This window comes from Pyrus communis, chromosome 10, assembly GCF_963583255.1.
Source record: "Pyrus communis chromosome 10, drPyrComm1.1, whole genome shotgun sequence".
Lineage (NCBI taxonomy): Eukaryota > Viridiplantae > Streptophyta > Magnoliopsida > Rosales > Rosaceae > Pyrus > Pyrus communis.
In genome coordinates, this window is record NC_084812.1 from 19,354,812 (window position 1) to 19,381,509 (window position 26,698).

The 26,698-nt window shown below is 36.5% G+C and overlaps 1 protein-coding gene across 1 annotated transcript; it reads right to left on the minus strand.

Annotated features, from left to right (window-relative positions):
• Positions 1-5,216: 5,216 nt before the first annotated feature.
• Positions 5,217-10,902, minus strand: LOC137747950 (uncharacterized). The gene is made up of 9 exons (XM_068488073.1): positions 10,804-10,902; positions 10,655-10,714; positions 8,377-8,691; positions 7,812-8,031; positions 7,310-7,481; positions 7,151-7,206; positions 6,772-6,947; positions 5,891-5,968; positions 5,217-5,291 (listed from the first exon to the last, which is right to left on the minus strand). Exons 1-9 carry the CDS (start codon positions 10,900-10,902, stop codon positions 5,217-5,219), a joined length of 1,251 nt encoding a protein of 416 aa, XP_068344174.1.
• Positions 10,903-26,698: the final 15,796 nt, after the last annotated feature.

A 26,698-nucleotide genomic window follows, 5' to 3' on the forward strand; every position in this document is an offset into this window, starting at 1 on the left:
TATTCCTTCGATGAAAATTCTTGCAATTTTGTTGGGAATTTCTACGTTGCGAGGCTGGCTGCCGAGGCAAACTTCTTTTTCTCGGTGTATCGCACTTGCAGCCTCAGTTCACACAGTAATGAGAGGATTTTGCACCTGTGACAAATCTTGTCCAAGGCCTTGTACTGGCAAGTAGGTTGTTGACTTTCCCATGATTGTTTTCTTCTTTACGGACCGTGTCTCAATGGTCATGAACTTTGAAGGTCTAGCATTGGGTCCCACTGGGCGTGCCAACTCGTCGGCCGAGCCTGGATTATCAAGCTTGAAGACAAGGCTACTAATTCTGTGAAGTTCATGAATCATCGGTGCCGGATTCGATCACAATGATTATATTCCTGAGAGTATAACCACGTCGAATCGACACCAGACTATATGGACATAAGTACTCAAAGGTGATGTATGTCTTGATGGTAAATGTGGTTCGGCTGTCAAAATGCCGAACTTTGAAACTCACTTGTGAGTATCCAATCATAAAATCACTCGGTGTTCAATGTGCTGAATGTCGTAACTCGGAACACCTTACTTCACCGAGAAAGCTAATAAGACAACCTCTGCCAATAAGAATTCGGAAACCCTTCTCGACCGAGACTTGGATAGATAACTAGTCGGCCTCGACACAGTGCTGTTTTACCAAACTGAAGGTGCTCCTCGGTCGGCTGATTCTATGGCAACAGTGCTGTTTATCCAAACTGAAGATGTTCACCAGTTGCCTTCACAATGTTGTTTATCCAAACTGAAGATGTGTTGGCAAAAAATGAAAATAAAAAAATCTCAAGATGTTTGAGAGGTTTGTGCAGGGCAGTTGTGTGCTGAAATTTGAGGGTTTGATTGTTGCATGATGCCTTGTATTTATAGCAACAAATCCTCCTTAAGATTGAGTTGAAACCATATCTGGATTAGGACTTCTTATTCTATTCTAACTCTATCTCGACCAATCCTACTTCTATTAGGACTTTGAACTCACCCCTTCTTGAGGCCATATTCATTGTTGGCCGAGAATCCATATTGCACTAGGACCCCTTATCGTATTAGGACTTCTTCGACCCATCTGCTAATCCGAACTACTCTTTCCTGCAATAGGACTCAACCACCTTTGCTGAACAGCCCAGGACCACCAGGCAACCCACATAGTACACTTGGAAAAGCTTTGGGCCCAAACATTTATCAATAAACAAAAATAAATAGGACTATGCACCCAAAAAAAAAAAAAAATTGTGCATAAATCACTTTATAGAATGTTTAAATCCGCTATCTATAACAGATATCCTCAAACTAGAAAATTTCTACTAGTTTTGCTCAAAGATATAATTCATATTAGTTGGTAATAATTTGAGGAAAGCTGTTGTTCCCAGATTTGTATTATTGAAATCTTCTTATCTTTAGATATATTGATGATATTTTGAATATTTGCACCTAGCTACTACATATGTGAACTGTTAGAGTATATAATATATATACATATATATATATACACTACACACACACACAAACACACACACACACATATATATATATATATAGTCAAATATAATATATATGATATTTTGAATATATCTTAGCACCTATTACATTGTGAACTATTAGAATATACGTGTGTCTGGCTGCCAGCATATAATATGAATGTTCAGTTGTGTAGAAGGTGATGCACCATGATCTTGGGACCTCTAACCTACTGAGTACTAGCACTGTTAACTCTGGCTAGAAGATAACTAGTGTCCCTCACATTATCTATAAAGAACCGATCGCTAGATGACTCTAATATAGCCATGACTTCCACGTTTATGTTATGAAAAAAAAACAGCCCCGTGAGAATAGAGAGATATCACGTATACGTTTAATTTCTATCACGAAGTTATAGATACATAAATACATACATGATTTATAACGTTGATACTATTATATACATAAAAGTTATATATTTATTGATATACGCTTTATTATAATTGTAAATTAGAGTGTATGAGAAAGGTTGTCAGTTTTGCGTTTCAAAATGAATTTATTGATATCCAGGCATGCATTTTCTTTCTGTGTGAGAGTCTTTCTTCTGTGTGGGAGGTTTTCTCACTTTATGTGAGGGAGGTCTTCAAATTCTGGCAAATTGTTTAGCCACCGACCCTAGCAGTGGACAGGGTCGTTGGCAATCATTTTCTAATTTCCTCTTCATACTGTTCTTCTTTTTTGCTCTCTGTTTTTCCAGCCCGTTTTTCCCTTTGTTTCCACCCCGTTGTACCTATGATTCATTGGTTTCTGCCCACAATCGGAAAACTTCCTTTTCCGATTTTCCCTTTCTTCCTCTAGTACTTATCTTTCCACCCCCACGCATCTACTGAAACCAATTTCTTTCTCTCCCGCTTCGCTTCGTTCTCTCTCAACTCCACAATTGCTTCAATCTGCAACCATTTTGTTTAGCCGTGTTTCACGGCAGTATCGGAACGTGTGTAAGCTTCGGCTCGGGTGCTTTTACCGCCACCTTCTGCTTGTGTGGCTGTCAAATTTGCTTCTTTTTTTGTTTTAGGGCTTTGTTGATTCTTATCTCCGCCGATTTGCACAGAGTCTGGATCGTGGTTGGCAGCAAGTACTATCGGAGGCAGGTGCTTCGGCGGTAGAATAGGATTCAAGAGTTTAGGATTTCCTGTATGTTTTTCTGTATTGGGCTCAACTTTCGGGTTGAGATTTTCTTTTGTTGTTGTTTTGAAGGCTCATCTGTTGCTTTGTATTTTCTGTGTGTTTAGACCTCCAGTCCTGTATGTAAAATGTGTTCGTAATAAAAATTTACCTGATGACAACAAAAATAATAATACATTTATTGATTTTGTAATAGATTGTTGGGCAAATTGCAATAGTGTTGCAAGACTTGCTAATAACATCTCCGGTAATAATATAATTTTTGTAGGTGGTGGGTTGCTCTATTTCTGTTCGACCTACTGTGTCTCTAGTTTAAACTTTGTTCATCCCCTTTAGTATAGATTGTTGAAAATGAATCTCACATCAATGAGAGGAGAGACTCTTGCATGGGCTTATGAATAAGTTGGGTTAACCAATGCTTGGTGGTTCAAATGTTAAGGAGCTTGTTCCCCTTAAGCAAGGTCTCGAGTTCGAGCCTTGTGAATGGAGCAGCCATCATTGGGAGAGCTTTCCCCCCAAATGGGGTCCGACCCGGCTTGAGAGATTAGTCCTCGCCTATGTGCGGAAGATACCCTGGATTCATCCAAAAATAAGTTAGGTTACTCCTCGTATTACCAATCGATTTTATGGTGGAACCTCAACTTTTTAGATTAATATCAAATATTGCTTTTATCAAAAAACAATATCATTTTTAAATTTACAATGATAATTTAGTCAGACAAATGTGTGTGTGTCTATATATATATATATAGCCCTTTAACAAGAGGGATCCCCATTTTTTTTAAATGGACCCACTTGACTGTTGGATTGACTTTAATGAAATTGTGTGGTTGAGATTAAATCACACGCCATACAATTTCAACCACACAATTTCATTAAAGTCAAATCCAACGGTCAAAAAAATGTCTCCATTTTTTTAGAAAAATGAGGATCCCTCTTGTTAAAGGATTCCTATATATATATATATATATATATATATATATATATATATATATGTATGTATGTATGTATATATATATGTATGTATGTATGTGTATATATATGTATGTATGTATGTATGTATGTGTATATATATGTATGTATGTATGTATGTATGTATGACACTCTCGCGCAGGACCACATGCACACTTTCATGGCTCCAATTCATTGAACTATATATATTTTAGGTATCCAACTAAAGTCTGCATTAAATTAAGTGATAACAAACGTGGAGTTGGGAGGTCAGTGCCCAAAATTCCAACATGCAGGAAATGTTAAGTTCACGAAGGTCGTTTTATATATATATAAAGCCAAAGGTCGTCGTTGGATTTTTGCCCCGTTCAGCGTATGTTTGGCTGGGAATGTCAGCAATAATATCAGTAAACATATATCGATGGAGATTTGCGACTGAGACTGGTGACGGTGGCCTGTGCAAGCATGCGTGTAAAGATATAATTGTCCCAATTAAGTCGGTGGTCGTCTTAAACTCTGGCCATATATTTTTTTGTAGACTTACCGATCCCAGTTTAAGTTCTTGTGGGGATGGATTGACAATCCATCGATCTCAAGTGACCTTGTAGAATTAATCGTGTGCTTAATATGATACCGATATGGTTACTTATAATCTCTTCTGTTTGGAATGGGAAACATCTTGTAGTTAATTTCTTTTTTTTTTAAGATCAAATAAAACTTTTTTAAGAACAGTTCCACAACTTCATAATTACAAACTCAACAAAAACACAATACAATTCCCTATAACCACGAAGTACCTATACCAAACCAAAATGAAAACTAACAATCACATAAACAAAACTTTGCAAGTTGTAAAATGACTACAAAGACACAAGGAGATAAAAAAAAAAAAAAAAAAAAAACCGCACTACACTATGATGATGATGCATAGCAAAGAAGCACTGCTACAAGTTAACTTGAACAAACGTTGAGCTTTCACTATAGTCTTTTTCTATACGGAGAAAACAACCAAAAACATAACTCATCTCATGCTACAACCCATCCCTAATGTTGTTGTATTTTGTTTCCCCAAAGTTGTAAAATGATGAAAATGCCCCTATGGGCTAATTGGAAGTCTACGTGGACGTTTACACTCAAACTGGTCCCTGAAATTGACCAACCCCATCAAACTGGTCATTGAAATTGAAAATCAATCAATGTAGTTTCTGAAAATTGATATCACAAATTAATATGGCCCTTCCGTTACAATTCCATTAAAAATTCTGCTATGTGTTTATGTGTCAAATAAGTGGGTCCTATAAGTCTAATTAAATATTACTATGAAATTAAAAAAATTTAAATAATGAAAAGTAATTTTTTATGTCAATAAAAATAAAAAAATTTCCCCCGTCGTCTTCGTCGAAAGTGGAGGCGAGCTGAGCATGCTCAGGCTTCGTACAAACAATAAATGAAGTAAAAGAATTGGATAGACTTGTACAGAGAGAGAGCTTGAAAACCCTAAGAGTGGGAACTGCAATTAAGAGAAGTGACTAAAGCATCAGTAGCAGCAGCGCACATGGAAGATCAAGTGCCGATGGGTCAAACATTTATCTGGTTGGGTTTTAGGTCCAGTCCGGGTAAATGGGCTTAAAAGTGAGAAGGACCGACAACACATTGCGCTGCTGATAGGCAGACACCTGGGAGAAGATTGGCTTGAAGAAAGAAAAAGAGAGAAAAAATGGGGGAGAGAAAAATTATAATATTATTTGGACATAAAACAATATTATTTTTTATTATTTAAATATTTTTAATATAAATGTTAATATTTAATTAGACTTGTGAGACCTATTTATGTGACACATACGCACATAACAGAAATTTTAATGGAATTATAACGGAAGGATCACATTGATTTGCAACATTCATTTTCAATGACTAGTACATTGATTGATTTTCAATTTCGATAAGGTGGTTCAATTTCAGCAATCATTTGTGATAAAAAAAAACACCCTTTCATATTTGTCTCATTTCTTGACATATTCTTCTAATACTTGTCGATACGAACACGTAAACGCAAAACAAAACGTAAATTGAACTTATAACGAAGAAGTTTCATATGTTTTCAGGCAAAGGACAAATTTTGTAATTTTTCATTCATGGGGCTAAGTGGAACTTTCCGAACTTGCATGTGAAATTCTATTGTTGATTTCTATTTTGGGTTTTATACTTATGGAAACCCTTCCCTTTATGGGAAGTTACTACCGACACTTCACTCTCTCTCTTTCACATTGCTTACTTTCTCTCTCTCCTCTCTCCGACCCACACTTCCTCTACCTCTCCCTGCCCACAAGCGAGCAGCACCATCGCTGCTCAACTGCGTATCAAACACCCAAAAAAAACACCATCATCTTTGTCACATCACCGGAAGCTTTATTCGGACCTTGAATTCTTAAAGCACGAAGCAAAATCCGAGGGTTCTTCGAGGTTCTGATTGGGTAGCTTTTCCCCAAGAATTTTTCATTGTTCCCAGCGAAGGTAGTGGCTCTAACCACTAACCACCACAAACGATTGATCTCATAGACAGTGGCGAAGCCGGGATTTCTCGGGAGGAGGGGCAAACTTAAAAGAGTGCAAGGTTAAAGAAAAATGGCAACAACTAAATCTTTTTATATATTAATGTCTTCTATAATTAATCAATACAAAAAAATTACAATTGTTGTCGACGAGGTTTCATGTCATGAAAACGTCGCATAATAGGCTTATTATCAATAAAAGCAAATACATCTCTCTCAATGTAAACAACCATACTATCACTCAACCATTGATCTCCCATTTTGTTACGCAATGGTGTTTTCACAATCTTCATAGCAGAAAAAGCTCTCTCCACTGAAGCGGTTGCAACTAATAACACCAAAGCCAATGTAAGAAGCTTTCACACCTCCCGGTCTTCACTAACTCTTTTGCAAGATCACTAATTCCTCTCAATGATGAAAACTCACTATGCGTTTTCATATCATGAATGTAATTGTCAAGTTGAATTGGAAGATTCATGAGGTCCATATGATCAAAATCTTGAGGATAAAGTTGGGTTAAAAGAACAATTTTTGCTTTGTCAAAAGATGCAAAATTATTCACCGGACTCAAACATGCCATACAAAGAAGCAACTCGGTGTTTACCTCATTGAAGCGATCATTCAATTCCTTTAGTTGCATATCAAGGACTTGAAAATAAAGATCCACACGATAGTAATGGAAGTTTGTGATTTTTGGAGCTTTAAGCCTTGATTTTCCAGGTACTAAATGTGAATCCTCCATGTTAGGAACGATAATATCATGATCCTCACAAAACCTTTCTACATCATTAAACAAGTCCCCAAAGTCATCATCTCTCAAGGATTGTAGTCTTTGCTTGCATACTTCCACTAACGCCATCGCATTCATAATATCTTGATCTTTCTTTTGCAATGCTTGTGATAACTCATTTGTAATTCCCAATATAAGTCTCATCAAGAAAAGATGAAACGCAAAATCAAAATTTTGTATGTCTTTGAATAACCTAGTTGCTTCACCGAGATTATCTTGGTTGCGATCACTTTTAATCCATTCAACCACCTATACCACGGGTTCAAACATAACAATAATACTAACTATAGTACCATAATGTGAGTTCCACCGTGTATCACATGGATGCATGAGACTACTTTCTTGATTTAACCTTTTACCTGTTTCAAGATTACCAAGATCATGAGCTTTCTGAATTTGTTCTTGTTGTTTCTCTCTAAATGCATCACGACACTTGCATGAAGATCCAATAAAATTCACCAAACTACTAGCATTGATGAAGAAATTAGCAACATCCTCATTTTCCTTTGCCACGAATACAAGAGCTAGTTGGAGTTGTTGTGCAAAACAATGAATATAAAATGCTTGAGGGTATTTGCTCAAAATCTTTGTTTGAAGACCATTTAACTCACCTCTCATATTACTAGCTCCATCATAGCCTTGTCCTCGTAACTTGGACATACTCAAATTTGTTGTAGCAAACAATCTCTAAATGGCCTCTTCAAGTGAGCTACTAGTTGTAGATGAGACATGTTGAACACCCAAAAACTTTTCAATTGCTTCTTCTTTTTTGTTCACATAACACAATACCATTGCCATTTGCTCTTTAGTGGAAGTGTCACGTGATCCATCAACCAAGAGAGAAAAAAATGTACCTTCCATATCTTCAGTGATTGCATTAATAGTTTCAATAGCACAAGCATGAACAAGATCCTTTTGAATATCGGAAGAAGTGTACTTGAGATTCTTGGGAGCATTCTCAAGAACAACCTTCCTAACTTTCTCATTATGATCGGCAAGAAATTGCATAAGCTCTATATAATTACCCCTATTGCTCGATTTCAAAGATTCATCGTGCCCACGAAAAGCCAAACCCTATCGCAACAACCATCTTGTGCAATCAAGTGCTCCACTCAGTATGTGATAATTAACGCGAGCTTCATCAATTTGCTTGATCACAAATGTTTCAATTTGTTTTTTTTTGTGTCATCAAGTCTTTAGCTTGTTGCATAGCTTTATTATGAAGACTTCCAACACCTCCCTCATGGACTCGAAAATTTTCTAGTCTTTTCCTCCAATTTATAAACCCTTTTTCAGTGAAGACATCACTTCCACTACCACCTGCCTTATCAAAATCACATTTAAAAAGATAGCAATAACAGCAAAATGCAACATCTTTTACTATACTATACTCCAACCACTTAAAATTATCAAACCAACCTGTGATAAAACATCGATTGTTGCTAGCTTTCCTTGGCATGATGTGAGATTTAGGTTGACAAGGTTCATTTTGAGGTAGTATCTATGAATTGCTTCGCGATAATTGAGTGGATAATCAAGCATTCGACGTCTCAGTCCAAGGTCTGCAGGAAGATTAGCTAATATTTCATCCAACTCAGTAACCTCACTTTGTTGTGCACTACCCGAAATACTCGAAGGAGGATTACTCGGAATATTTGAAGGTGGAGGAGGACTACCCGGAATATTTGAAGGAAGAGGTGGACTATCCAGAATATTTGGAGAAGGATTTAAGCACTATTTCTTATAGTATCGTTCCATTACATAACTGTATAAGAATAATTTATCAATACCAACAATCATATGAATAATCAAGAATTCAATTTTTATCCTAGAGTAGAGTATGTAGACTACGAATGTACAGTACCAACAATGCATTTGAATGAGGGTTTTAGTTGGTTAGTTGGGGTTTATTATGTTAATGTAAATATGATGTAAAAGTCTTTCACCATGTTCAGCTGTTCTTGCTAGACCATGTGTGATTCAAGTTCCTATATATATAATGTATCAAACCTCCTTTATGTACTTCAAAAAAAAAAAAAAAAAAAAAAAAAATTCAATAATCATAGTATTCATATCATATGAATAAGAATAATCTATAATCAATAACCATATAATGTATAACCCTATAATCATGCATCAATTAAACAAAAATTTGTATTCAATCATCAATTAGGGTTTGAAATAAATTAAAATTTTACCTTAATTGGAGCGTCTAGCGTGGCGTGCGTGGTGAGTTGCTTCTGGACTCTGGACAATGGTCTTGGTGGCCAACCAACAGAACGGGGGGTGGCTGCTTTCTTGTGTTCCTGGGATTTGGGACAATTTTGAAAAGTGAAATCTGGGACAGGGAGGGTTTTGCCATGTGCAAGAAAAGGGGAGTAAATGTAGGGGATGGGATTTGTTATATGGGAAAAGGGTGGGGGTTTAATTGAAACCGGGTGGGGTTGGGATGGGGATGGGGACTAGTGGTCCCCCTGTTTTTTTTTTTTATTATTTGATCAGCCGCAAAACGACGCCGTTTACCAAAAAAATTTAAATTTTTTTTACCAGGCCCAAAACGACGTCGTTTTGGCCTGGATTTTAAAATTAAAAAAAAAAAAAAACCCTACGCGCAGGGAGCTGCGCAAGTTTCTGGTTCAGAAGCACGGGGGTTTCAACCGAGTTTCCGCCCAAACCAAGGGGGTTCAAGCTTCACTCCTGCCTTTGTTTTCCGGCGAGCGGAGGGGCGGCCGCCCCCCTTCGCTCCTATGTAGCTTCACCATTGCTCATAGAGTAGATCAAGTAAATCATGTTTTAGTTGTTAAAATTGACGAACTTTTGACACAAATCAAGGAGGACAAGCATCTGCAATGAGACTGTTGTACAACTTCAATGAGTTTTTATTTATTTATTTTTTTTTTTCTGCCTAATCCCCTAATCCCGTCAAGTTAGACGAGACTGAGGTCACCAATCAACTACCTAGCGTCCCTAGACCCGTATTCAAGCAACTCGTGATTAGGGATCTACTTCGTACCAACGTTCTAAAAGATGGTAAGCGCTATTTGAGCAGCAAGTTGGGGTCTAGCACGTAAGCAGATTTAAGTAAATTTAATATAATGTAATTAAATTCACTATATAATTTATTATTAATATGTTGTTCTTTTAAAATAATTTATATGTAAAGTTAGAGTTTAAGTACATAATAATATAAATGATCTTAAAAGAAAAATGAACAATAAAACAATACAAAAAAATAGATTAAAAAAATAGAAAGTGATGATTGGTTTAGGTGAGAAAATAAGTAAAAAAATATAAAAAATTAGTAAAAAGAGTAAATGGTGAAATTGGTACCAGGCGGAATATCTTGTATAAAAATTATATTCCGCTGGACTGACTAGATTTGTTAGTTAATAAATCAGAGATTCAATCACCAATTTCAGTTCCAAAAAACTATCCTAGTTAGTAAGGCCTCAGTTCATTGCAAGTCATTGATGTGTCAAATGAGTGTGACTAGGGGTTAAAACTGAGAACCAGACCTAACCCGACCCGTATAAAAAGGGCCAGTTCTTACGGGTCAAACAGGTACAAACTCTTTTTTTTTTCTTTTCTTTTTCTTTTTTCCCCTAATTTTCAGTATCCAGATTCTTCCCAGTATCCACCATCGCCAAATCCACCACCTAGAACCTATTTGTGACCTTTTGGAGGGAAAAACCCTAACCCTAACATTCACAACCCTGGAGAACCCTGCCACTTCCATCAAGCACCTCCTATACAAAATCTTCAAATACAATTTCAAATTCATCAAAAAATAAAATAAAACTAAATCCCGATGAGAACCAAAGACGTCGTCTTCCTCACGAATCGAACCAGAGACATCGTCTTCAAGCATTTCTCGTTGACCTTGACGCACAAATAGAACCAGATACGTCGTCTTCCTCTCGGATCCAAGACCTCCACCCTCGCCATTACAAATTACATCGAATAAAAAAAAATTCATAAACTGCAAAATTCCTAAATCAGAAACCCTAAATTCCACTCATCCTGCTTTGCAAACCCAAAACAAAAAATTGAAAATTTAGAGAATATAAATACAAAATTTAATTCAATCAACCTGCGACGGTTTCGGAAATTCACAGAGGGAGGGAGAGAGGGAGAGAGACAGAGAGAAAGAGAGAGAGAGAGAGAGAGAGAGAGAGAGAGAGACTTACGACGTCGGTGACGACTGCTATACAAGCCGAGCTGCGGCAGAGGCCATGGTAGCGCGTGCGGCGATGTGGTTGGAGCCACTAATAGAAGACCTCAATAACTGGGTAAGCTTCGAACTTTTTCTCCCAGTCGGCGATGACGCCAATCTCCTTCTCCATGAGGTCGTCAAGGGAGATGGTGTTGTCCTCATCCTTCTTGATCATCTTTGCCAAAGTCACGACAACGAACAGTGGTAGTCAGAGTCCGTAGAGAGACCTTCAAATTGATGCTTGAGTTAGGGATTTAAGATCGAGAAAGAAGAATCCATTGACTTAGGAAATATTGATAGTGGGGGGAGAGACTGAGAGTAAGATTTATTTTAAAGCAATGGTGGAGATTTAATCTCCATATAATGGACAGTACCAACAATCCAGGCCAGGGGCCTTTTTTTTCAGAAATCTGAAACTGGCCCGCCTCGCCAGTTACATGGACTTGCCCCGCCCCGCCCCATTTTGAGTTTACAAAATTTGTACCCGCCTCGAACTGACTGAACCAGGCCCACCCCGCAAGTCCTAGGCCTGTTATCCCAGCCCTAAGCGTGACCGTGAGCACATACATGTGTATGTGATTATGTGACACAATATAAATAACTTTGAACACAAGATGTTTTCGGCTAGAAAAAACCCACCATTGGGTTAAAAAATCAGGGACTCTTTACTGAGTCCAATTCACTACTGTAAACAAGGTTCATACAAAGACCACACAAGCTCAATTCCTAGATCTTTATCTACGAAGCAACTTAACTTTTGTACAACCTTACCTTACACGAGATGAACTCCTTCGGTCTTGACAAAGTGGTAGCTCCTCTTGAGCTCTTCACCTTGTGGCATTGATATTAACTCAAATCAAATCAATGATATGATGTTATTATATGCATATAAAATCTAGATTCAAATGACCATACATATTCTCCAGTCAAACAGTTGAACGAAGAATCTAACTTGAATTCAAAAGCTTGGTCTAAAAACGAATTTAAAACTTAAAACCAGACCAAGACTTTAATGCAAAACCATAAAACAATGCAATCCTAATATACAATGATTGGGTATTTAATGCATGAACTTGGCCTTGCAAATAGGGTTTCATAAATGAGGAGAAGGAAGAAGGTAGAAGCATAAATGCTTTTTCTCTCTCTAACTTCTCTCTAGACAGATTTGAACTTAGAAACCCCAAATGAAAATGAACCTTAGTTAGGGATCTTAACCCCAAAAGCATTCTTTTTTTTTTTTCTCACCAACTAAGGACACTTGTTGTACTACGAATTGATTAAAAAATATTAAGGACTACGAGCTAACTGATAGGTGCATCATTTATCATATTTTCATGTCAATTATCCCTAAGTTTCATTAAGGAATTGATTATAAAAGAGCCTTATTACTTTCCTTTTCTCAGTTTCAGCCATTCTGCGCACTTAGGACGTTTTTAGTGATAACTCGACTTTCCGGAGGAGTTTTGATGCAAGACCAATTGGAGAGGAAGATAAGAGGATGGAGATCATTGTGTATGAATTTCATAATTTTCTATGGAGCCGTTCATTCCAGTTTTACAAATCAATCCCACAGAAGTAACTTTCCCGTCAGAATTGCGCAGCTGTGGGAGAATGAAGATTTGGAGGCTTTTCCGATTTTTCCTAGTGGTGTGCGATATATTCCTGTAAAGACAAGAGATAAAACTACATTTATGATATTTTTACAGAATTTTCCAGAAGATAAATCGATCCCAAAACTGGCATGCAAGACAGATGACATGTTTCCCAAGTCAAGAAGGATTATTTCCTAGTTTCTGTCATTAATTGTTTAGGAGTTTGTTTTGTTTTAGAAGAGTTTCTCCCAGACTTTTTAGGGTTTTTTTAGTATAAATATGGTCCCTGAGCTCTCTCTAATCCATCCATCCACCCCTGCATACCCATATCATCGACACTATACTACCATTCACCATCTCCACAATTTGTGAAGAAGAGCTTAGGGATCTGCTTTGCCATGGATTCCAAGTTCTATCTTTCTTTAATTTTTATTTCTATGTGTAACTAAGTTATTTTCTTAGGTTTATGATGAAGTCATGACATGAATATTTGCGAAGTACTTTGTTAATTATTATCCGATTATATGCCATGTTATATTCTTAATCTTTGTGGGTATTTTATTCTAGATTCGAGTTTCTAATAACTGATCAGCTTTAGGAATTTTGCATCTAGATATTTAGATAAATCTATGAGGATGACCAATCAATTAGGTTTATTGGAACTAAGATTAAGAAGGGTAGACAAACTAGTGAGGATGACCAATATCAAGCTAGTCCTACTTGGTTGACATGATTCTTCTATGCTTAATGGGTTTTTATGTGTTTAATTGTATGCCTAACCAATAGGATATAATAATCGTGTAGAGATACAAGAGTTGATGACTGACCACAGATTAATTCATACCTTAGAAAGAACAACCTTTAACATTGGCAAGGTAATTGGATAGTAGTTGGCTCTAGGAAAAGTAAATAGGATTGTTATTGGTGGATTCATAACCTTAGATTTCCATTGTTTCTCAATTTCTTCTTTTGTCGTGTGTTTATTTTGATTTATTTTATTTTCTTTTTCTTGTTAATTTTAGTCTTAATCAATCACTCAATTATTCAATTCAATCTATCCTTTGTTTAATTAAGTCTAGCGTGATTAATCGGTTAAATTGGTGTTAAAGCAATCCCTGTGGGATCGACCTCGTATTTGCATATATTACTACAATTGATTCGTGCGCTTGCGAGTTTAATTTGGTTTAAATTAATCTAATCGGTTAAATTGGTGTTAAATCAATCCCTGTGGGATCGACCTCGTATTTGCATATATTACTACAATTGATTCGTGCACTTGCAAGTTTAATTTGGTTTAAATTAATCTATTATTTAGGTTAGTTTAAATACACATCACTGACCATCAACAGGAAGCTGCCAGGATGCCTATGTGGGAAACTCATGGAAATGATTGAGACAATGATTAAGGAAGGAATTCGTTTGTGCCATATTTCTCCACTTCCAAGGACGTGAATCCTTCGAACTGAGTAATCTTTTGCGCTTCTGACGGAGGACAAATTGATTGGCTAACCGCATATGTACTGGAATCGACCACTAAGAGCAACAACCTACCTAGCAGCGTCTTTTCCCTCTTGAAGTTGAAATTTGAGATGAATGATCTTGACGCCACCTCAACTTGAAGTGTCGATTTTGACTTCTAACGGTATTCTCGCCTACCAGTCAAACTACACCCAGAAGATGTTGCTTCGAGTATACCCTTAATCTTCTGTACACTAGATGCAAATGACACCTTCAAGGAGGTTATAGAGTTGATAAATCCATATATGAGTGCAACTGGTTATTATACTTAGCTCAAAGCACTAGATCACACATCTCAAGTGCTGATAAGCTGCCTACCTTGTGGGATTCTCTGACTCAGACTATCTATCTAATCCACACAATGTACGTTCCCAAATGGTTATGTCTTAAACATTAAGAAACACCGCAATATCTTGGAGGTCAACCAAACCTTAGTTGCAAAATCTTCGAGTTGCTCCAAGGCTCACCACGCCTTACTACGCCATATATGAGAGACATAGTTGAGAGCTCTTGTTGAGCACATTCGAAGTACCTTTGATTTTCATCCATCATTAAGTCCTAACAACAATCTATGAAGACAAAACTACATGTATCGACGAGATCATAGCTTGATACATCCAACAAGTCAACGCCAAGTGTATTATGTCTACATCAGCATGAGCATTACAAGCTTATCCCACACAACCTTGCAAACATCTACACGAAGTCACTACTGAAGTCTACTTTCCAGAAGCTTATCCAAGGAATTGGTATACGTAATTATCTAATTTCCAATGCTTGTGGTTCTCATTTGGAAGTTTTCTCAAAGTGAGGGGAGTATCCAGAAGTATACTCACTTGATCTTAGTGTACTTTCTTCCCTATTATTAGGAGTATTTTTCCCACTTGGTTTTTGCTACCTGACTAGGTTTTAACGAAACACCCATCGTGGGCTAGTCATACCTTCGTGAGCACTCTACTTGCATCCTAAAGACGTTTAGTTTTGACTTAATGCAACTTCTCACTTTTCTCCTTAGACTATGGGTTTTTATCCCACCTTTGGTTTTTACCAGAGCGAGGTTTTGTAAGTTATACTACCTATGCATTCTTCTTTTCAATTTGAGAATCGCATTCACTACTTGTGCCGACTAGACAAGACATCTTCATTAACTACTTCTACATATTCTTAAAGATCTAATGCGTCTTCTACTTGAGTATTTACACACTCAAGGGGGAGTGTTGTGATATACATTCTAATACATGTGTAATTGCGTAAATTCTAAGTAGACATAAATTAGGAATTCTCAGGGATCTAGAAGATATTTCCTATTAAACTTTGGTATTACTTGGAGAACAAGTTTCTCTCACTATTATTACTATAAATAAAGGCACAAGGTATGAGGAATAACACACAAAGTTCCTCAAGCCTATTCTCCATCTCTCTTTCTCTCTTGTTGTGTTCCTGCTCCCTTCATTCTCTAAAATAGTCCACAATAGTAATCAATCAACAAAATCATTAATGAACATATAAAAAAAAACCATGAAACAAAACAAATTGATTAATAAAACTAAAGTAAAAACTAGAAACGTACTTATCCAAATTACAAAACAACAAATATGGTAAGACCTAAATTAAAGGCAGCCTTTAATTTTCTACAACAAACGTTATTAAATCTTTAATCTCTCTATTCTCTCTGCCCAAACAAGAAATAGAATAATCAAATCCCTTAGTTGATTAATGTATCCATATGGACCAAAATTTGGGGACCATTTGGAGGTGGAGGTCCTGTGCAATTGCACAAATTGCTCCTCGTCAAAGCAACATTGGTCTACTGAGTTTTCCAAGCAATCTTTTGATGAGGCAACGATCATTAACAAGTGACCATTTAAGGGAGAGCGTCGTAAAAATTATTAATTATGTAGTGGTTGTAATATTTTTTTGTTTAGTTCCTAAACAATGTACAATAGGAGAACTTCGGCATAACCTCCAAGTAGCCCTAACTATATATAAATGAGTCTGACGAGAAGGAAAAACACACTCTGAATTCACCCAGTTTATCTCTTGTTCTCTTTATTACTATTCTTTCAAACAAAAATCATATTTTTGATGGAAATGTGACTTGTGCAAATGTGATGTGCGAATCCTCTCTTTCTCTAACCCTAGTCGATGACTAAAAGGGTTCTATTTACGCGAATACATTTCCCAACGCCCTTAGTTTAAATAATAATAATAATTGTTCATATTGTTGTGACTTATTACTTAATCTAACAATGAGAGATAGAGGGTGCAGTAGCAATAAAGAGAAAGAGAGATGTGTTGTAGTGAGGGTTGTGTTATTTCCATACGCAGTGCCTTTATTTCTAGTAATAAGAGAGGAGAAGAATCCTCGCCCTCCAAGGAGATACATCATATAGGGAGAGAATAACTAGTATCATATTTGATCTAGGATTTACACAATCACACTTAATATAATATCTATAATGCTTCCCCTTAAGTGTGTAAATACTCAAGTAAATTCATTATCAAGTAGAGTTGAGGAGGTTGACTCGTCAGCATTGATTCTCGGAACACACTAGTCTCAAACATAGGAACTTGCATAAGGAACTAAGTCTCACAAAACACCCAATGGCTATGGCAAAACCCTAGGCGGGACAAAAACTCATAGTCTAAGGAAAAGTGTGCGAGAAAGTGCAAAGTCAAATGAAATTTCTATGGGACATATATCAAGGATATGATCAACCCAAGATAGGTACCTCGTCAAAACCTCGTTAGGTAGCAAAAATCCAAGGGATAAAATGCTCCTAATCATAGGGAAAAAGAGTACATTAAGATCAAGCGAGTATACTTTGGGATACTCCCCCTGAGTTTGGCATAATTCCAAAGAGAAATAGCAATGTTACAACGTAGAAAATTTATGCATAGCTAGTCCTTCAACAAACTTTTGAAACGTCGTCCTCAGCAGTGATTTGGTGAATAGGTTCGCCAGGTTGTCTTGCGAACGGATTTGTGTGACTTCAATCTTCTGGTACTCTTGTTGTTGATGTAGGAAGAAGAACTTCGGCACAATGTGCTTGGTGTTGTCTCCTTTGATGTAACCCTTGAGTTATTCAATACATACTACGTTATCTTCATAGATTGTCATAGGAACGTCAATGACAGGGTAAAGATCGCAGGTGCTTCGAATATGGCCCACAACTGTTCTCAGCCAGAAGCATTCCTAAGTAAATTCATGTAAGACGAGTATTTTAGCATGGTTCGATGAAGTAGCAACTAAGGTCTGTTTGGTTAACCTCCAAGATATTGAGGTGCCTCCAACAGTAAAGACATAACCTGTTTAAGAGCGCGCCTTGTGCAGGTCAGATAAGTACCCAACATTAGCATAACCAACAAGGCGAGAATCGATTCGAGAACCTAGGGGGTTATGGAACCTCCTGAGGATCCGTAGGGATAAAACAAACCCAAATCCATCATACACCTAGGGTAGCGGAAGAAGTCTTTAACACCAGTTTAGTGTTTACGTGTCGATGCATTACTGTATCTTGCCAAAAGATTAACATCAAAGGAGATGTCAGGTCTAGTGTATTCAGCTAAGTACAATAAAGCGCCAATTGCACTTAGATAAGGAACTTTGGGTTCTAAAATCTCTTCTCCATCCTCCTTTGGGTGGAAGGGATCTTGTTTTGCATCTAACGATCGAACAACCATAAGAGTACTTGAAGGCTTCGCTATACCCTCATTAAAACGGTGCAACACCTTTTCCGTGTAGTTTGATTGATGTGCTAAGATTGCATCCTCTATCTTGAGACAGAGACAGTATTGAGGTTTCCCAATATTTTTCCTCTCAAATTCCGACTTCAGGTGCGTGACAGTTTTCTCAAGCTCTTTAGGAGTTTCGATGAGATTCATGTAGTCGACATAAATTGCAATAATCACAAAACCAAAGTTGACTTCTTAATAAACACGCAAGGGCATAATTTATTGTCTACATATCCCTAATTAATCAAATACTCACTCATACGGTTATACCACATCCGCTTAGATTGCTCCAATCCATAGAGTGAATGCTTCTACCGAACAGAGAGCATGTTTCATGGTCTAGAACTATTTAAACCAGTCCATGTAAGTCCTTCAAAAACTCTCATATAGATTTTCTTATCAAGGTCCCCATAACGATACGTGGTTACCATGTCCATAAGCTGTATATTCAGTTTTTCAGAAATTACAAACCTAATAAGGTAGAAAAAATTAGTCACATCCATAACGGGTGAATTAGTTTCATCATAATCAATCCTGGATATTATAAGAAGCCTTGCGCAACAAGACGAGCTTTGTAATGCACAATTTTTTCCTTTTCATTACGCTTCTGAATGAAAACCCACTTGTAGTCAACGGGCTTCACATGTTGAGGAGTCTCTATAAGCCTAAACACCTTACGTTTTGCAAGAGAATCGAGTTTGACTTCGATTGCTTATTTCAAGTTTGACCAATCAATTTTACATCGACATTCATCCACAAAACAAGGTTCAACGTCATCGCTCAACATAATCTCAGTAGTTACTGTATACCCTAATGCATCATCGATTATCATCTCATTTCTACACCAAACATCATCTAAGCTAACATAATGGATATGTGATCTCGTTACTCATTTGGTACATCCATCTTTGCAACCACATTTACAGCTGGTATATGTGATCTTGTCGCTCTCGCTGGATCAATGAAATCATTTGGCATGCTCTGAGCTACGTTCATGAGATCTAATATTCGTCGCACTTCAGTTTCAGACTGAGAGGTGCAGGGATCTAAATGAGACAAAGTAGGAGTTGTCCACGATAATTTGTGTCATTCTTTAGGAACGGGGACATTCTTATCTCCCCCTAACGATAGGAAGACTGTCTCGTAGAAGTGAAATTCACAAAATGAGTGGTAAAGAGATCACATATCAAAGGTCCTAAGTAACGAATAATAAAAGGAGAATCATAACCGACATAGAATCTTATCATTCTCTGAACACTCATTTTAGTACGTAAGGGCAACGCAATCGGCACATAGATGTTGTGTTCCTTTCAAGTCCAAATATAAGGATAGTATAATGGCATAAGTAAAGGTATCGAACCACAATGACTGATTAGACATCTACAAATTACTAGCTTTATGTGAACCCTAACTAAACAATGAAAATGCAAACTGAATTTAGATTTTTCAATTGAAAACTAAAATAACTTAAAAATGCAAGAAAGATAAAAATAAATGATAGGTTGATTCAGAAATAATGGGAATGGAACTAGGGATACCGATTTCACCGTTACAAACCAATTCCATGAAAATTAAGTTAAAAACGCATTCAACTCTCCAATATGCAACTACGGTTCGTTTTACTCATTTATGATCATCCATTTGATGTGTGGTTGTGATCAAGTACTCCTAATCTGGAACCTAGTTGTGATGTTCAACTTAGATTACCAAATAAGAATCCATTAAGAACTAGAAAACATCCAAGAACCATAGAAATCACATGGTAGGATGTATACATAGTAGTTTCTTCATTCATTCACATGTCTACCAAGATTAAGCATGATGTGTACTATAACCTTGATCAAATAATCTTTAAGAAACCATAATGGTGATCAAACATTAAGATAAAAAAAACAAATTGAACTATAAAATCAGTGAACGAAACAAGAAAACAGATTGATGAATTGAATACTTTAACTTAATAACATAGAATAGTTTTGCAAGGCTACATCAAAATCCCCAGCTATGAACTTAATTACACAACATGATTACATAATATATAAATATGAAGAACAACATTAGTGAAATTAAATTCATAGAAGAAACCCCTTGAAGCAATTCTGATGTCGAAATCCTTCAAGAACAACGTGGTTGTGTGGTTTCTTTGGTGGCAGCGGATGGTAAAGGGAAATAGGGTTTTGTTTCTAGAAGAAAGGCCAAAGAAAGAGAAGAGAGAGAGCTCTGGGTGACCCCCAAGGGGGCTTGTGTAAAAGTGATTTGAAACCTTAGTATTTATATGCTAAATGGGGCTGTAGCTAATTGCAAGGTAATCCCAACCATTCAGCCAAAGTTTAGAACATTTTTCCTTATTTAGCTCCTCCAAATCAAGCTAGATATTCCAATTTCTTTCACATTCTGCTCCTGTTCTTCTAACAAGCAAGATTCATCTTGGATTCTTTATTTGGGCTTCAAAACAGGCCACTAAACTTCTTTCCACGTTTGAATAAGGGTCAACCCTAAAAATGGCATGTTTTCACTTCTTTTGCCTTCAAATTGATCCTAAAGTACATATAATTGCACACTAACACAAAATAAGGTAAAATGCAACCAGTTTAACTCAAAAACATCACAAAGAGGATAGAAATGGATGGTATAAATGCATAAAATATATGAGTTATCAATAGACCGCATAGCCTAAAACATGCAGATGCAATATGTCGAGTTTGTATCTGGTAACCAACTAAAAGGTGTTATATAGTTAGGTCTCGACAGGCCTTAAGCGAACCAACATGGTTGTGTGCAATATTGCAGGGCCTCAAGCAGCATCGGAAGTTTGGTACGTAATCAAGTAATCATTTGTAAGCATTTAATGAATACCTCTGCCAGGTCAATCGAGGTATAAACATGGCGTACTGGATGTTCAAGTTCAAAAGTTTTTTATGTGAATTCTCCAGCATTATCCAACCAAATATATTTGATTGGATAATCAGGGCGGTGAGCCCTAAGCTTGAAAACCTGAGCCAACAATTTGGAGAAGGCAACGTTCCTTGTGGACAACAAGCACACATTTGACCAACTTGTGGAAGTGTCAACCATACCATAAAGTATCTAAATGGTCCGTTGGGAGATTGAAGTGGTCCACATATATCCCCCTGAATCCTTTGTAGAAAAATTGGAGGATTTGAACGAATTTTATCATTAAAAGGCTTAGGATAAGCTTTCCCATGGAGCAAGTTTGGTATACGATATCTTCCTAAATTGAACCTAAATTTCAGGTTAAAGGATGCTTGTGTAAAGATTTGAGGATATGGTGCATCACTATTCGTCTAGGATGTCCTAAACGATCATGCCAAAGTATAATTTTATGCGTAGTCCCTGACGTAAGGCCAGCCACATAGTGATTTTTAATGGGGCATATGGTTGCAGTATACAGACCACTCTAGATACACTTCATCTTCTCTATAATTCTAGCCATATTCGTTGGAAGTGATGCACATAAATTCAGCTTCGTTTTCTACATAGGTTTCAACGTGATAAATATCGTCTCGAATGTCTTTAAAGCTCAACAACATTCTCCCAAAGCGTGGAGAATAAAATGCCTCATCAATGGTCAAAACGGTGCCATCGGACAACATTATAAAGGCCTTACCATATCTTTCGATCAGGTTGTCAAAGGTGCATTCTTAGGTACAAAGTTAGTGACATAGATGCGTTCGCGCAAAATGATGTGCATGGTTTCACTATTGGCCAGACAACTAACTTTCTAACTAGTCATACCTAGAAATAAAAATGAATTGAATCGGTCGCATGCATAAAAGTTCAAAAACTTAAATCCATTCAATTAATTATTCGAGAAAAGTTTATGAACTTCAGGTTCATAGTTCTTGCAAACAAACGCAAATATGTATACAAAAATATGCAACAAATATATGCAAGGACGTCTTTGGGGCCTACGATTATAATTGATTTAAATATTTGGACTTTTGGCCAAACCCAAATGGGCCTAAAACAATAGGCAATTAAAGCTCAGTGGCCTAAAATTTGGACCAAAGTCCACGGATGGGCTGACCAAATTTGTGCCATGAGGCCCAGGCCTAAAACTAGGTTGAAACAAGCTGGGCTAGCGGGCAGGCCCAATTGCAAAGAAGGATGGGCTACAGGCCTAAGAGATCAGAGGCCCAGATGGTCGTGGATCCTATGCAGCGCAATGTGATGCACCAATGATACAACTATGGGCTAGGATTGTGTGTCGGTGTAGCACGAATGTACCAACTGGAGCTAGGATCTAGTGTGTCGTACGTTGGGCTTAGGGTGAGAGGCAACGGGCCTAGATTTTCAAGCCCAAGAAAAAAAAAAAATTTCTTCTCTCTGTTGCAAGCTGAGATGAGTCCAAGCCCAAAAGGTCGTGGATTGGACCAAACACAAATCTCAGTAGTGCTGTGTGTGCGCAACAGATGGGAGGATCGGCGTCGTCGCTTTTGGAGGCGTGCCTTGGTCGGAAATGTCAAGGCCAGTCACGTGGCTTGATGACGACCATGGTGGTGAATAGAGAAGATGAATCTCGACGTTCGTGAACCAAAACCCAAGAATATTCAAATCGGATTTCAGGAATTTCGATGATTATCGAATGAATCTCGGTCTAAACTCCATCGGGGACGACTTCTGATCATCGATGATAGTAACCAAAGGCTTGGGACATTGGCTGCAGGCCATGCCCACAATGGTTAGGGATGAGGACACCATGAGTGGCGTCGGGTTTTCTGGATTACAAGGCCTAGAGCTTCTAGCTCCTTGGCTGGTTTCTCGTTGCTCAACTCGAGGAGCTCAGTGATGCAACTTCCAGCCATCGCTCACTGGGTTCCCAACGAAACCCTAATTTAATTTTTTTTTTTTTTCAATTTTGTTTTCAATTCCAGTTTATAAATCATGCATAATCAAGATATAATTCAATGCATGAACAAATATTTGATGCAATTCATGGCAATATCAATTCACATAATTCAACAATTATGAATATAATGCATACACAATTTATGTAGAATCTAAAATTCGTAAAACATAAAGTTGGGTTATGCATTATGATGAATGTTCACGCTATCATGGCTACAAAAACATCGAGATAAAAGCCGTTGTTTTGGAAAAACCTGATTGCGTCATGATAATGATGAACTGGTTTGATGCAGAAAATTGCACGTCAGATTCCTTAGCGTAACGGATAAACGTGTTGTGACTTATTTAATCTAACAAGGAGAGAGATGGAGTGTGCCAGCAGTAGAGAGAAAGAGAGATGTTAGATTTGTTAAACTATAGATTTGTTAGATTAGATGTTAGATTAAAGAGCCGACAAAGTTCAAACTTACGTCGTGGTGTAAGAGCAACATTCATCTCCACCACCGTAAGAGCAACATGCACTAAGTATTCCTTACATATTAACCTGTATTAAAATTGAGTAGGATATATACATTACATACATTAACACAAACAATTAAAGCATGAATTAACAAAAAAATCTCCGTAAGCTACAGTCTACCTAAGCCTTGTAGGTGGCCCGCACATTGTGGATGAGTTCAGTTGGTTGGAGAATTGTATAAGGGTTTATAAAATAAATTAGAGGCCTAGAGAGTTTTTATGTGAATTATTGATTTGATTATTCTTCCTCAACTAAGTGCTAATATATGATATGGCTCTAGCTAGTAGGTTGATGAAAACGTACACAACTTTAGGCTAAGAAATGATGAATCGGGCCCAGCCATAAACAAATGTACATCAACACCAACTCTAATTGAGTGGTTACTTTAACCCCAACGTTTTTGAAGACCGAAACATTTCCGGCGCAATGAAAATCTAGCACATGATACACGTATGAAGGAATGGAAAAGAAAATTAGTCAATTACATTTTCGACGTGGTTCGGATAAGTGACTTCTTATATTGTAAAATTTAACAAAAACAACCTCTTACAAATTAAACATTGGCCCATCGAGGGGACAAACTTTCGTCCATGTTATATGAACTTAGCATCTACGTAAAGCTCAAATTAATTATGTATGTCAATATCGCGTATTAAAAATAAGTAATGTTATGAAGCCTACAATTATTTGTGTCACTTGTTTTATAGAGGTAGTGCTTAGCAATACAAGTAGGTTTCATTTTCATTATAAATATAGTACTATATGGTAAAAACAAAAATAGTCTCCCCTAGTATTTTTTTGTTAAGCAAAAATACATGTTGACTTGGTATTTAAATGGAAGGAAGAGTTTAATGGTGCAACCAAGATGCATTTTAAGGTTGTTTTTGTCCATTTCAAAATAAAAAAGAGAGCTAGCTAGTTAAAGCATAAAAAACTATGCATCATTCATCTTCAATTTAATTTGGAATTATAATTCAAAAAGGGTAATGCTAGAAAAATTAAATTTATAAACAAAAATTTCAAACTAAATGATGTGTCACTAATAAGATGAGCATGTTTGCGTAATAACTCAATCATCAACTTTTATGTCATTTAGTTTTTAAAATTTTGTCTACAAATTTAGTCTCTCTAGCATTACCCATTAAAAAAAAAAAAAAGTGATATCTTACTGTACAACCATTCTAACTTGCTTGTAATATAATATGATCATCACCTTTCTCACATCCATGGAATGATCCGATCGATGCTTGTCCAGGCTTCTAACTCCATTAGTAGACCTAGAGTACTTATTTTTTGCATTCAAAACAAAATATCAAGACGTCCTCCCGAGACCCTTCCCATACTAAATTTTGGAAGCAAAAGGTTTGTAGGATGTGCACACGAGGAACATGCATGTAGCCGAATTTCAAGTGTTTGACCTGGCCAGCTGCAAATGTCACAATCAATTCTAAGAAGCATTTTTCTTATGGCGGCTAAATCCCTCATCTGATAATTACACCATTAGGTTGAAACTGCTTTAACCATCGATATTTCGATATCCGTCCATCATTTTTCATGATTTGCATGACGTAAACTCAAACGGGGCATTAGGGGTGTGTAAAAGGTGTAATCGTACAGAGCTCCGTATCTTTTAGGGGTTTCAAAAAATTGTATCCTTCTACATATTACATAAATAGAAATTTTTTAATAAAAAAACTTAACTGAAAATAAAATCACCATCGTATGATTTCATCTATATTACAATTGATTAAGTGGAGTTTATACTTAATATATTAAGGCTTTTTAGACAAAACGGTCCTTGAGATTTGCATAACTTCTTGCTTTTTAGCCAAAATGGTCCAAAATTATTTGACAAAAAATTGAGGGTATTTTTGTCATTTACTCTTATTTAATGGAGATTTTTCATGGAATGACCAAAATAATTGATGATGGACAATCTCAGAGATCACTTCTGTTGATTTCAAATCTCAGGGACCAAAGTGAGGAGTTATGCAAATCTTAGGGACCATTTTGACTAAAAAGCCATATATTAATATTTCACTTTTCTTTAGCAATACAACAACAACAACAACAACAACAAAAAAAAAAAAAAAAAAAAAAAAAAAAACACCTTGTGCATTACTTTCTTCCACTATTTTTAGTAATAAAAAACTAACCTGTATATTACTTTCTTCTCCAAACCTAATTTCACTATCTCCCTTCCAGTCGTGTTCCAGTTTTTCATAGATGAAACCTAAATCATGATTTCATGGCAATTGAAGGTCATTCAATTAGTAACAGTGAGATGCTTATTTCAATTAAGTTTAAATATTCATTGTTGAATTCTGTATAAATATATTGTCCAAATTTGTTATTTTTTAAAAAGGAATGCCATTTTATTAAAATCGCACAGGACCCTTAAAATGTTAAAGACACTCCTTTGTAAACTGTAAATAATTTTTCTAGCGTGGGCCGAGCAAACAACGACCACCAACATCACATAGCAGTCAGGGCCAGCCCTGAGGGTAGCCCTAAGAGTAGGCGCCCGCCTAGGGCCTCCACTTGGAAGGGGCCCCAAAAAAATTTTTATATCCTATAAATAACATATAAATACAAAAAAAAGTAACAGATATCATAATTCATTTGTTGGTGTAGTGGAAATGTTTGGCTTTCTTTTTCTTTGGAGTGTTGAGTTCAAAACACAGAGATGCCTTTTTTAGTCACTAAATTTATCTTGTTTTTCAAATTTATTGCCAATCCATTAGTTCAAATGCATATAAAGTTATAGAACTCAAGTCCCTTTGCAAGCTTTCTTTCTTTCAACTTCCCAATCTCCCCATTTCTATTGAATTTTTAAACGAACTATCACATGGTCTTGAAGATTGTACTTTAAGGTAATCAAAACTCTGAATTTATATTTTTCTTTTCAATAATTTTTTATTCAATGGATTGTTTTAGTACTCAATTCGTTAGTGTGATGTTGATTTAACGAAAAAAGCACAAGAGAAACAATTGACGTTGTTGAATTTATTATACTCATCAATCAAGTTTTATTGTTCTTCACTCTCAATCTTAGACTCTTGACTACAAACATTTAGTACATCTGAGTCTAAAAACATGAGCCGTTTAATGTTTAAGTAATGTTTGTATATTTATCTTCTTTTTATATTAATTTTAATGATATTGGATGTGAAAATAGAATATTTATGTATTTAGCGAATTCTTTTTTATACATATTAATCTACAAAGAACCAAAAATCAGAGAATATTAAGGCCCCATTTTGAAAAATTCGCCTAGGGCCCCAAATTCTCAGG

Excerpts from the sequence above, each read along its gene's own strand:
- LOC137747950 (XM_068488073.1), bottom strand. The coding sequence starts at position 10,902 with ATGGCGAGGGTGGAGGTCTTGGATCCGAGAGGAAGACGACGTATCTGG. Across the intron at positions 8,692-10,654 it reads CCAGGGTTGTGAATGTTAGG|TGCTTAAATCCTTCTCCAAA; the intron begins GTTAGGGTTTTT and ends TATAAGAAATAG. Across the intron at positions 6,948-7,150 it reads AATCTCGGTGAAGCAACTAG|AAAGGTTTTGTGAGGATCAT; the intron begins GTTATTCAAAGA and ends TTAATGATGTAG.